The 12,756-nt window shown below is 44.0% G+C and overlaps 1 protein-coding gene across 3 annotated transcripts in view; it reads right to left on the bottom strand.

The window, feature by feature from the left end:
• Positions 1–3,803: 3,803 nt before the first annotated feature.
• Positions 3,804–12,756, bottom strand: part of LOC115129609 (amyloid-beta A4 protein-like) — a 38,285-nt gene continuing 29,332 nt past the window's right edge. For 2 of the 3 annotated variants that reach the window (XM_029660156.2, XM_029660158.2), the window contains 4 exons: positions 11,029–11,259; positions 7,343–7,488; positions 6,534–6,680; positions 3,804–5,843 (listed from right to left, as the gene is read on the bottom strand). In XM_029660156.2, coding sequence (XP_029516016.1) covers positions 5,742–5,843; positions 6,534–6,680; positions 7,343–7,488; positions 11,029–11,259 — 626 coding nt within the window. In that variant the 3' untranslated portion in view covers positions 3,804–5,741. The remainder of the gene's footprint in view (positions 5,844–6,533; positions 6,681–7,342; positions 7,489–11,028; positions 11,260–12,756) is intronic. The other variant, XM_029660157.2, reaches the window with a different exon arrangement.

The raw sequence follows: 12,756 nt of genomic DNA, 5'->3' as shown, positions 1-12,756 counted from the left end.
TCATTTCAACTCTGGCCCTGGTCCTGGCATGGGCATGGTTGTAGGCCTGCTGTGCTTCCTGGGGGTCTGTGAAAGGTGTCAGGAGAAAAGGCTGGCAGCCATACCCCTGTCTCCCAGCAACACACCAGAGAATTCACCTGTCAACACAAAATCTCATCATTACTACCTCATAAACACAGTGATATTCTTGACACAGCCATGATGGTTATAAATAGGGGTTGTGTGGCTTACCTTGTGATAGGCACTGATAGATTTCAGAGGCCCGAAAGATTCTGGAGTCATGGACTGAGCCAGGCCATTTTGCCACAACATTGCTGATCACACAGTCAGCATTGCAGACCATCTGAAATCATAAGATGAGGAATATTACACCAATCAATGCACATCACTGGCAATGCAGAGTGTTCGTCAATGGACAATATCAAAAAGTTATGTTCACCTGAACATTAATGCTGTGAAAGGATTTCCTATTCACAAAATCGGCCTCATGGGCACCTGAGGGGCTTTTATCCTTATGTGTGTGCAGTCCACTGCACCAATGACATTGGGGAAACCTGTCACACAAAGTAATGAGTATCCTACTATGTGTTAACAGTTGTCCTGTAATTTGTAGATCCTCTTACCTGCAATCCTATAGAACTCCTCTTTGATGTCACAGAGTCTTCTGTGGCCAGGAAGGAGATGAAGACATCTGCTAATGCTTTGATAGCCAGACACACACTCCTTATTGTGCGGCAAATTGTGGCCTTGTTCAGCTGTTCTGCATCCCCCACTGAGTACAGGAAGGCTCCACTAGCAAAAAGCGCAAGGCCACACAAACCATTTGCTCCACACTCAGTGCATGGCTCCGTGCAGTGCGGTGCTTAATCCTGGGACCCAGTAGTCTGCATAGATACCTGATGCCATCTGCAGAAAACCTGTATCTTTCATATAGATGGTCATCAGGGAAGGCCAGTGGGTCCAACCGGTCCCTGAAGACCCTTTCTCGCCTGAAGGCTCTCCTCAGCACAAGTGCTTCTTCATCCACCACATCTCGCACGAATGGGCATGCCATTGTCAGAGCAGAAAGGAACACACAATTTTGGGCCTTCATATAGGCTAGTGGCCACACCTGGTGCTGGGGGTGGGCAAAAGAGGGCGATGCCTTATAACGATGACTTGGTTGTACTGATTGCTGGGAAAATAAAAAAAACCTTAGAAAGATGCCACCGTCCTGTGTGCTCACAATAAGAGCTCATATGTCATGGCTCACTTGACTTTACGAGAATATACCTAATTTTTATTTTGAGCTGTGTCATCTTCTTGGAGCTGGGGAGGAAAGAAAAATAATGATTAATACATTTGTGTTACAGTTAGCATACAGTGTACATTGAAGGCATATCTCACCTCCCTCTCAAGTTTTTTTATTTCAAGGTCCAGTTTCCTAATTGTCCTCTTTTTTTTATTTCGGACTCCAGTGCAAGATTTTCCATCTTTTTCTTCTTGTACTGAATGTCTATGTCTGCCAGTTCTATTTGGCGCCGGAGGTGGTTGCCATACAACTTTCTGATAGCTTGTGAGCTCTGTGAACACAATACAATTAGCGCAGCTGGAATTTGGCAGGATGTGGTGTCCTTTTATTAATACGCACTATGTTGCCAGGCTGGTTTTCCCACTGTATAGCATCTGGGTCCTGTAAAAGAAATTAGATTTTTTGATTTTGATGAGGACTCCTCACCATTGTAGAGTAAATAGTACTTTCACAGTCTTAACATGATACCTCATGCCTTCTGGAATCCAGAGAGATGGTCTCCTCCTCATCATCGTCTCCATCATGTGCTGTTGCTGCTGCACTGGGGCCTTCACCCTATCACATTTAATCGGATTCATATTGAAGCTAGTAGACAAGACATGCCAGGCCTACAGTATGCCTTTGATGGAGTACTCACTGGATCAGCATCGTCTGGTGCTTGTGCTGGTGGCTCTAACAGGAACACAGTGCTGCCAGGCACTGCAAGGCAATAGGTAAACCAAAGTCAGACAGTCCAAATTGATTCAATATGAATGTGGTTGTATCCCATGTAGAGATGGAAGGACATACCTTGAATGAAGCGGGTGGCATCTTGGGAGGAACCTATGCTCGTCTCTTTCCCCCCAGGGATCCCCTCTAAGACGGGCCGGCCTTTATTTAGCTCCAAGGCCATGTCCTCTGCTGGGGTAAGGTCAGCCTTTGGTGACCCACCACCCGTGCCTTGTCTGTGGGTATTCTTTTCACTGCTAAAACAGTACAGACAATGTGTGAGCAGGCACCTTCTGGGTACAATATATGCTTGTGCTTTGTTAAATATTAGTCAGGGACCATACCATTCTGCAGAATGTTCTTGTATTTGATTTTGACCTGCTGCCATGTCCGTTTTGGCCCGTTCATGTTTAATCTACACACACACACACACACACACACACACATTTAATGGAGTCACACTGCAAAAAATTACTTGGTATTTTTGTCTTGTTTTCAGTAAAAATATCAAAAAATTTATCATAGCTTTATACAGTGTGATGGAGTTACTTTACACAATTTCACTCATATCTGCAGTGCATTTCAATTAAAAATTTAACCGTTTCATAATTACAGTACAACTGCATTTTTGGAGATGTGAATTAAATATTTGAATTGTAATTGTGATGTTTCAGCGGAGCGGTGAGTGTGTAATTGTGCACTACTTACGCATTCAGGCGGTCTGCAATACTTTGCCACGCTTTTTCTCTTTGCTTTATCACTGTGGCGGTGTTGCCTTTCTTCTTAATTATATCTTTTACCTCCTCGTATGCCTCCATGAGGATTTGTGCTTCCGACGGGGAAAAGTACGCGGCTCTAGTTGCCATGGTAAATCAGTTAATCTGTGATCTGTGGCGGGGTCTATTTGAGTGAGCCGTGAGCGCGCACCTATCCAGGATTGGTTTCACCTGGCTTAATGAATCCGTGTCTGCTCATCCTGGCTTGGTCTTTGTGCAACCAATTAAGCCTGGACGCACATGTTTTGGCTTCATTGAGCTCAGCTGAGTCATTTATCCCGGATGTCTTAATTCTACTTTTGTGCAACAGGCCCCTGGACTCAAACCTGGGCACTGCAATTGTCAACCTAATACCCTAACCATTACAACCAAGAGGTCTGTACCTCTTGACAAGGTCACTCAGTGTTGCGTTATGGTCGCTACAATATTAAATGAGTTCTTTATTGTCACATGCTCTTATGGAAGCCTTTATAAAGACTTCAGAACTGGCACCAGACATGCTCAAACTTTAATATAATACACCACTTGAACGGATGTGTTGTACCAGTTTAAGGTTGGTGAAAAACAAATGACTGAAAGCTACACCCCCATTAATCCACACGTCCACCCTGGGAAGCAGAAATGTACCTTCACATGTGTACCTCTGAAGGTACATAGCGTATATTGATATTTTGTACCCCAGGGAACAATACTGTACCCTAACCGTGTGTGTAAACAGTGCCTGATGACATTTGGACTGCAGTGACCAGAATTAATTGAATGTTTAGTGTGTGTGTGAGTGTGAATCCACACACATGGGGAATTACGGTGTGGTCTTTGTGGAACCACTAGGGGACAACACTTGTTTTTTCTCCTTTGGTACCTTATGTATCAGTAGAAAACAAAATCTAGATCAGGGAATCATTTGGTCCTGTGCTTAAAAGGTAGTGCATAATTCATAAGAACACACACCACAATTATAATGGGCTTTGACGGCAGTGAAAATATCCCCAGCCCCCAAGACTTAGGAGCCATGACTCAGTGAGAGCTGTATGTAGATTCAAAACTTTATTTATGGAATACAGTGTAGAAAGCATTTTTCCAGTCAAAGCAAATGGCTTGCACAATTACACACAGTGGAAATAAAGCCACAGAGAAATAAAAAGAAAGAAACCCTGCTCTAATTCCATACGGCCTTATTCTGGCTATGGTGAGGTAACGCATCCTCTGAAAACCTAAGCGAAGGACTGACCCACCTGCAGCAGTGTGTGATGCACACAGCTCTACACACCACCACAACACTGTATTACCTCTAGTACCGTGTCACAAAATGGCACCCTATTCCCGGCCGATATTTTGGCACTACTCCTCACTGAAACTGTAGTCCATCCAATTACTGATGGCCCTGCTACCCCTTAAAAGTTGCCTTGTAGGCCATGGTAGAGGTCGTCGTATGGCTGGCTCTAGACAAGTGCTTGAGAGAGGCGAGTAGCATGCCTGAAGTATGGGAAAGACGGGAGGAGGGTGGTTGGAAATTCATTTTACAGACTGCCTGTCTGACTATCCATCTGGAACAGCTAGTAATTCCCTCTACCTCAATCCTTCCTTCCGTCTCTCAAATCTTTCACATGCACACCCCCCAAGGCACTGATCCTGCTCTGTTTATATTCTCAGCAGAGAGAAAGAGAGAAAGACGAGCCGAAGGAAGAAAGGAACAGATTGGGAAGAGTAAGTAAGCCCAAAATGGTATTGGATTGTTCTTGTATATCACAAACAATGTACAGAGAAGAGCGTTGTTTATTTCTGCGGAAAACATAGAACCGGAACAAGAACACTAACTAGACTGGAGAACACACACAGAATCCCCCCCCCTCCCCTCCATTCTACTCGGCTGGAACCGGCCTTCCCGCCACATCTTTTTATTTTTTTTAACACACGACAACATGGAATCAAAAAAAGAAACACAAAATTAAATAGGGCTGCAAAACGCAATAGGATGCCAACGCAATAAACTAAAGATAATAATCATAAATCTAATAATAATAATAATATACAAATACGGATCTAGCCAGCCCCCCGCAGTTTTAGGAACATGGCATGGTTGAAATAAAAAAAGGAAGAAACTTCCAAATCCAAAAATCACAGATCTCTCTTACAGTGTATTTAACAAGATATCCAAGCAGAGAGAGCCCATTCACCGAGATTCATATATATTTTTTTATCCAACGTCATTTAAGTCACGTGATCACGAGAAAGATACTAAATGTACAATCCTGCTAGAATGATAATCTCTATGTGAGAATCTCTCTGGAGACGCAGATAATAATAATAACCCCGTCGTAATTTTTGTCATCATGCACTAAATAGGAACAGCTACTTTATTACATTACACACCATTTTAAAAAAAGACGTTTTTTTTCTCTTTACATAGGATTTTTTTTCTTTATAATTTATTTATTTTTTGAAAAACAAAACCGGAAACGATAGAATAACTAAAATAAAGAGCTCATTCAGAGTACATCATCATCATTATTATAATTTTTGCCTTGTGTGACCTAACACAGCACAGCTGTCGTATGAACGCACAGAGAAGGAAAGCGGGAGGGAGGAAGGATAGGCTTCATTGACACATAGACCTCACCTATTCCCCAGTGTATAGAGAGAATGTAGTAGTGTAGGGTTGGGGACAGTGTGGCTGGCACTACAGCCAGAGAATGCCCCCTTAAATAACTGGTCTGGAGTCAGATCTCCCTACTCAAGTCCATTCCTCAACACATTCCAAGTCAAACTAAAAACTGACTCTGGACCAGTGTTGAAGGGGACCATCTCCATCTACACCAGGAGTGATAGTGGTGCCTGGTTCCAATCCGCACTGCTTGAGGGTAGGATAGGGTTGGTTTGGAGTGGGGATAGTGTTAAGGGCGTAGGGGAGTGGAGGGTTAGAGGGGTTGGGTAGCGGTCAAAGGGGTGAGGGGGTTTGTCATTCCTCAGTTCTGCATCTGCTCAAAAAACTTGTAGGTGGGGTTCTCATAGCCGTTCTGCTGCATCTTAGACAGGTGGCGCTCCTCAGGGGTGACTGCTGCATCCACCTGCAGAACAGAGAGAGATGTGTTACACATAAAATATGGTATTCCCTCGTACACCAGGGGTGTCAAAGTCATTCCACGGAGGGCAAAGTGTCTACGGGTGTTTGTTTTTTCAGTTCAATTAAGGACTTAAGACAACCAGGTGAGGGGAGTTCCTTACTAATTAATGACCGAAAACCCGCAGACAGTTGTCCCTCCGTGGAATGAGTTTGACACGTGTCATACACTATTGCCGTTTTTTTGTTGTTGTTGTTGTTGTTAAACGAGTGGGAGCGGTTCCCACTCCTTACATATTTACTGATGCAGTAGGATGGATTCGTACCCATGCTGACACGGTACATGTGCACTGTTTACCTTCTACACAGACTTTGGATTCAAGTCTCAAACAAACTCAATAACAACAGAAATAGAGACAGGAAACACTGAGCCAAAGTCAAAAACAGTACACGCATGCATGCATAGCATATATTTTACTATCCTTGTGGAGACCTAAAATTGATTTCCATTGAAAATCCTTTTGTTCTAATCACAAACCTAACCCGACCTCCTAACCCTAGCCTTTGTTCTCGTGGGAGAATTTCCCTTGTTTCACTATCCTTGTGGGGACATTTAGGAGATTTCCGGTACTCACTAGGATTAGTAATACAAGTCCACACACACACACACACACCACACATCTCCTCTACTCCTCACCTCGACGACTCCGTGGTGGATGGACGTGTACTGCTTCTTCCTCAGCATCACCAGGGTGATGACGATGACGGTCGCTATGACGACGCCTCCCACCATCAGCCCGATGATGGCGCCCTTGTTAGAGCCGACATCCTCGGCAAAGAACACCTAGAGAGAGGAGAGAAAAAGAGAGAGACTAAGTCACACTGCACAACCAATCACAAATACTGACAGGATTTATGGAGACAGATCTGGGGTCAGGAGTTCAAGGCATTAAGGTTAAATGAAGTTGGAGTAGGAATAATTTGGGGTTTGGATGGAATGCAAAAGACATGATTAAGGTTCAGAGTTACATTATTGAGGGATTTTAGAGGTAAGCTTAAAGTTATGCTATACAAGATGATTGTTACATAATTTTTGTTCCTTATTTAATGAGGACAATTATAAATGTATAAGAGATTTAATTGGGCACAAAACTCATTTTTGGAAGTGTGAATGTGTGTGTGTCGCGTTTTCAATTTCAGACAGTGTTCATCTGAGGACAATTATAAATTAGCGCTGGTGTGAAACTAACATCCTGGCATCATAGACGCCAGTTACCAACCCCGGTCGTCTCGGCAGGCCTTGGTTACCATGCCAATGGTCAGCCAATACATATGGATAGACATATGGATATACCCATATGGGCATGGATACAGTCATGGGATATGTCTGGGATAACTCCATGATGCTTGTATCTGTGGCCATTTATGAAAAGCGTGCAAATATACAAAATGGAGTGGTGTATGTGTACCGGCTTTGGTGGTATGTGTATGTGTGTGTATAGATACCAGTTTCTGGTGGTGCACCTCGAATCCGGTGCTGTGCCTCTCCTCTGCCTCCATCCTGAGCTCAGGGATCTCCTCTGGCTTCAGACCAGACACTGGTCGTGTTGGAAAGCCTCTATCAGGAAAAGGGCGGGCATCCACAGGTTCAACTAGGGAGAGAGCGAAAGTGAAAAGGTAGGATGAGTATTTTCTTAATATAGTTTCACGTTGACCCTGACAGCTGTCTACAATCAGTTATGGATCCTACACACACACACACGTGTATATATATATATATATAAGAATATTTCATTCAGATCTAGGATGTGTTATTTTAGTGTTCCCTTTATTTTTTTGAGCAGTGTATATATATACAGTGCCTTGCGAAAGTATTCGGCCCCCTTGAACTTTGCGACCTTTTGCCACATTTCAGGCTTCAAACATAAAGATATAAAATTGTATTTTTTTGTGAAGAATCAACAACAAGTGGGACACAATCATGAAGTGGAACAACATTTATTGGATATTTCAACCTTTTTTAACAAATCAAAAACTAAAAAAATTGGGCGTGCAAAATTATTCAGCCCCTTTACTTTCAGTGCAGCAAACTCTCTCCAGAAGTTCAGTGAGGATCTCTGAATGATCCAATGTTGACCTAAATGACTAATGATGATAAATACAATCCACCTGTGTGTAATCAAGTCTCCGTATAAATGCACCTGCACTGTGATAGTCTCAGAGGTCCGTTAAAAGCGCAGAGAGCATCATGAAGAACAAGGAACACACCAGGCAGGTCCGAGATACTGTTGTGAAGAAGTTTAAAGCCGGATTTGGATACAAAAAGATTTCCCAAGCTTTAAACATCCCAAGGAGCACTGTGCAAGCAATAATATTGAAATGGAAGGAGTATCAGTCCACTGCAAATCTACCAAGACCTGGCCGTCCCTCTAAACTTTCAGCTCATACAAGGAGAAGACTGATCAGAGATGCAGCCAAGAGGCCCATGATCACTCCGGATGAACTGCAGAGATCTACAGCTGAGGTGGGAGACTCTGTCCATAGGACAACAATCAGTCGTATATTGCACAAATCTGGCCTTTATGGAAGAGTGGCAAGAAGAAAGCCATTTCTTAAAGATATCCATAAAAAGTGTCGTTTAAAGTTTGCCACAAGCCACCTGGGAGACACACCAAACATGTGGAAGAAGGTGCTCTGGTCAGATGAAACCAAAATTGAACTTTTTGGCAACAATGCAAAACGTTATGTTTGGCGTAAAAGCAACACAGCTCATCACCCTGAACACACCATCCCCACTGTCAAACATGGTGGTGGCAGCATCATGGTTTGGGCCTGATTTTCTTCAGCAGGGACAGGGAAGATGGTTAAAATTGATGGGAAGATGGATGGAGCCAAATACAGGACCATTCTGGAAGAAAACCTGATGGAGTCTGCAAAAGACCTGAGACTGGGACGGAGATTTGTCTTCCAACAAGACAATGATCCAAAACAAAAAGCAAAATCTACAATGGAATGGTTCAAAAATAAACATATCCAGGTGTTAGAATGGCCAAGTCAAAGTCCAGACCTGAATCCAATCGAGAATCTGTGGAAAGAACTGAAAACTGCTGTTCACAAATGCTCTCCATCCAACCTCACTGAGCTCGAGCTGTTTTGCAAGGAGGAATGGGAAAAAAATTCAGTCTCTCGATGTGCAAAACTGATAGAAAAAAACTGTCAGTTTTTGATTTGTTAAAAAAGTTTGAAATATCCAATAAATGTCGTTCCACTTCATGATTGTGTCCCACTTGTTGTTGATTCTTCACAAAAAAAATCAGTTTTATATCTTTATGTTTGAAGCCTGAAATGTGGCAAAAGGTCGCAAAGTTCAAGGGGGCCGAATACTTTCGCAAGGCACTATATATATATATGTATATATATACACACATATATATATATATACACACATATATATATATATACACATATATATATATATATATATATATACATACACATATATACACTGCTCAAAAAAAAAAAGGTGAACACTAAAATAACAGTAGATCTGAATGAAATATTCTTATTAAATACTTTTTTCTTTACATAGTTGAATGTGCTGACAACAAAATCACACAAAAATTATCAATGGAAATCAAATTTATCAACCCATGGAGGTCTGGATTTGGAGTCACACTCAAAATTAAAGTGGAAAACCACACTACAGGCTGATCCAACTTTGATGTAATGTCCTTAAAACAAGTCAAAATGAGGCTCAGTAGTGTGTGTGGCCTCCACGTGCCTGTATGACCTCCCTACAACGCCTGGGCATTCTCCTGATGAGGTGGTGGATGGTCTCCTGAGGGATCTCCTCCCAGAACTGGACTAAAGCATCCGCCAACTCCTGGACAGTCTGTGGTGCAACGTGGCGTTGGTGGATGGAGCGATACATGATGTCCCAGATGTGCTCAATTGGATTCAGGTCTGGGGAACGGGCAGGCTAGTCCATAGCATCAATGCCTTCCTCTTGCAGGAACTGCTGACACACTCCAGCCACATGAGGTCTAGCATTGTCTTGCATTAGGAGGAACCCAGGGCCAACTGCACCAGCATATGGTCTCACAAGGGGTCTGAGGATCTCATCTCGGTACCTAATGGCAGTCAGAATACCTCTGGCGAGCACATGGAGGGCTGTGCGGCCCCCCAAAGAAATGCCACCCCACACCATGACTGACCCACCGCCAAACCGATCATGCTGGAGGATGTTGCAGGCAGTCGAACGTTCTCCACGGCGTCTCCAGTCTGTCACATGTGCTCAGTGTGAACCTGCTTTCATCTGTGAAGAGCACAGGGCGCCAGTGGCTAATTTGCCAATCTTGGTGTTCTCTGGCAAATGCCAAACACCCTGCACGGTGTTGGGCTGTAAGCATAACCCCCACCTGTGGACGTCGGGCCCTCATACCACCCTCATGGAGTCTGTTTCTGACCGTTTGAGCAGACACATGCACATTTGTGGCCTGCTGGAGGTCATTTTGCAGGGCTCTGGCAGTGCTCCTCCTTGCACAAAGGCGGAGGTAGCGGTCCTGCTGCTGGGTTGTTGCCCTCCTACGGCCTCCTCCACATCTCCTGATGTACTGGCCTATCTCCTGGTAGCGCCTCCATGCTCTGGACACTACACTGACAGACACAGCAAACCTTCTTACCACAGCTCGCATTGATGTTCCATCCTGGATGAGCTGTACTACCTGAGCCACTTGTGTGGGTTGTAGACTCCGTCTCATGCTACCACTAGAGTGAAAGCACAGTCAGCATTCAAAAGTGACCAAAACATCAGCCAGGAAGCATAGGAACTGAGAAGTGGTCTGGTCACCACCTGCAGAACCACTCCTTTATTGGGGGTGTCTTGCTAATTGCCTATAGTTTCCACCTGTTGTCTATTCCATTTGCACAACAGCATGTGAAATGTTCCTTCCTAAGTGGACAGTTTGATTTCACAGAAGTGTGATTGACTTGGAGTTACATTGTGTTTAAGTGTTCCCTTTATTTTTTTGAGCAGTGTATATACATATACATATATATAACATGGTTCTATGTATAATACACCTACCCTGGTTCTGTCGGTTCCCACCCTGATTCTGGGTGTATACCCTGGTAGTCTGTACTATACCTACCCTGATTCTGGGTGTATTGATCATAGCTTTAGGCACACCTACCCTGGTTATCTGTGTTGACCTGGTTGAAGCTCTCAGGGTGGATGAAGCCCAGTCCGTCCAGGCCCATGTCCAGGTCCATGTCTTCTTCCTGGGGCAGCAGGTCCAGGGTAGCCCTGGTGCTGTCTGGAAGACTGTCGGGCACCAGGGCGTCATTTCCGTAGCTCACCCGCACGTCACTCTGCAGGTTGGACAGCTGCTGGGCCATATCTGCCTGCTCCTTCTGCAACAACTCTGGAGAGGGAAGGAGAGAAGGAGGGGAAGAGGAGAGGGAGGAAAAGGAAGAGAATAAGGTGGGAGAAAGAAGAAAATAGAAAAAGGGGAAGAGGGTGAAAGACAGCAGCAGAGAGAGAAGAATAGAAAGGGGAGGATGGAAGGTTCAAGAAACAAGGAAAACCAGGGTAGAGAGGAAAAAGAGAAAACAACGCTGTTGCAGTAGAGTGGTAAATGACTGTGTAACTGAACAATTACGATGATTTATTAGTACATACAAAGACAATAAAATAGGATCACTAGAAGTCCCACCATTTCCTATATAAAGTGCATACGGAAAGTATTCAGACCCCTTGACAATTTTCCATGATATGTTACGTTATAGCCTCAGGGACTATGGTGGTCTGCTTGAAACATGTAGGAATTACAGACTCAGTCGGAGAGAGGTTGAAAATGTCAGTGAAGACACTTGCAAGTTGGTCCGCGCATGCTTTGAGTACACGTCCTGGTAATCCATCTGGCCCCGCGGCTTTGTGAATGTTGACCTGTTTAAAGGTTGTATTCACATCGGCTACCGAGAGCGTTATCACACAGTCATCCAGAACAGCTGGTGCGCTCAAAAATGCTTCAGTGTTGCTTGCCTCGAAGTGAGCACAAAAAAAGGCATTTAGCTTGTCTGTTAGGCTTGTGTCACTGGGCAGCTCACGTCTGGGTTTCCCTTTGTAGTCCGTAATATTTTTCAAGCCCTGCCACATTCGATGAGCATCAAAGCCGATGTAGTAGGATTCAATCTTAATCCTGTATTGACACTTTGCTTGTTTGATGGTTCGTCTGAGGGCATAGAGTGATTTCTTATATGCGTCCAGATTAGTGTCCCACCCCTTGAAAGCAGCAGCTCTAACCTTTAGCTCGATTCAGATGTTGCCTGTAATCCTGGCTTCTGGTTTGGATATGTACGTACAGTCACTGTGGGGATGACGTCATCGATGCACTTATTGATGAAGCCGATGGCTGAGGTGGTATACTCCTCACTGCCATTGGATGAATCCCGGGAACATATTCTAGTCTGTGCTAGCAAAACAGTCCGCTCCATCTGACCACTTCTGTATTGAGCAAGTCACTGGTACTCCTGCTTTAGTTTTTGCTTGTAAGCAGGAATCAGGAGGATAGAATTATGGTCGGTTTTGCCAAATGAAGGGCAGGGAAGAGCTTTGTATGCATCTGTGTGTGTGTGGAGTAAAGGTGGTCTAGAGTTGTTTTCCTCTGGTTTGTGACATGCTGGTAAAAATGTGGTAAAACTGATTAAAGTTTGTCTGCATTAAAGTCCCTGGCCACTAGGAGCGACGCTTTTGGGTGAGCATTTTCTTGTTTGCTTATGGCCTTATAGAGTTGGTTGAGTGCGCGCTTAGTGCCAGCATAGGTCTTTGGTGGTAAATAGACGGCTACGAATAATAGATGATAACTCTTGGTAGATAGTGTGGTCTACAGCTTATCATAAGGTACTCTACCTCAGGCAAG

This window comes from Oncorhynchus nerka, linkage group LG5 (genome assembly GCF_034236695.1).
Source record: "Oncorhynchus nerka isolate Pitt River linkage group LG5, Oner_Uvic_2.0, whole genome shotgun sequence".
Taxonomy (NCBI): domain Eukaryota; kingdom Metazoa; phylum Chordata; class Actinopteri; order Salmoniformes; family Salmonidae; genus Oncorhynchus; species Oncorhynchus nerka.
This window is presented reverse-complemented; position numbering and strand designations above follow the sequence as displayed.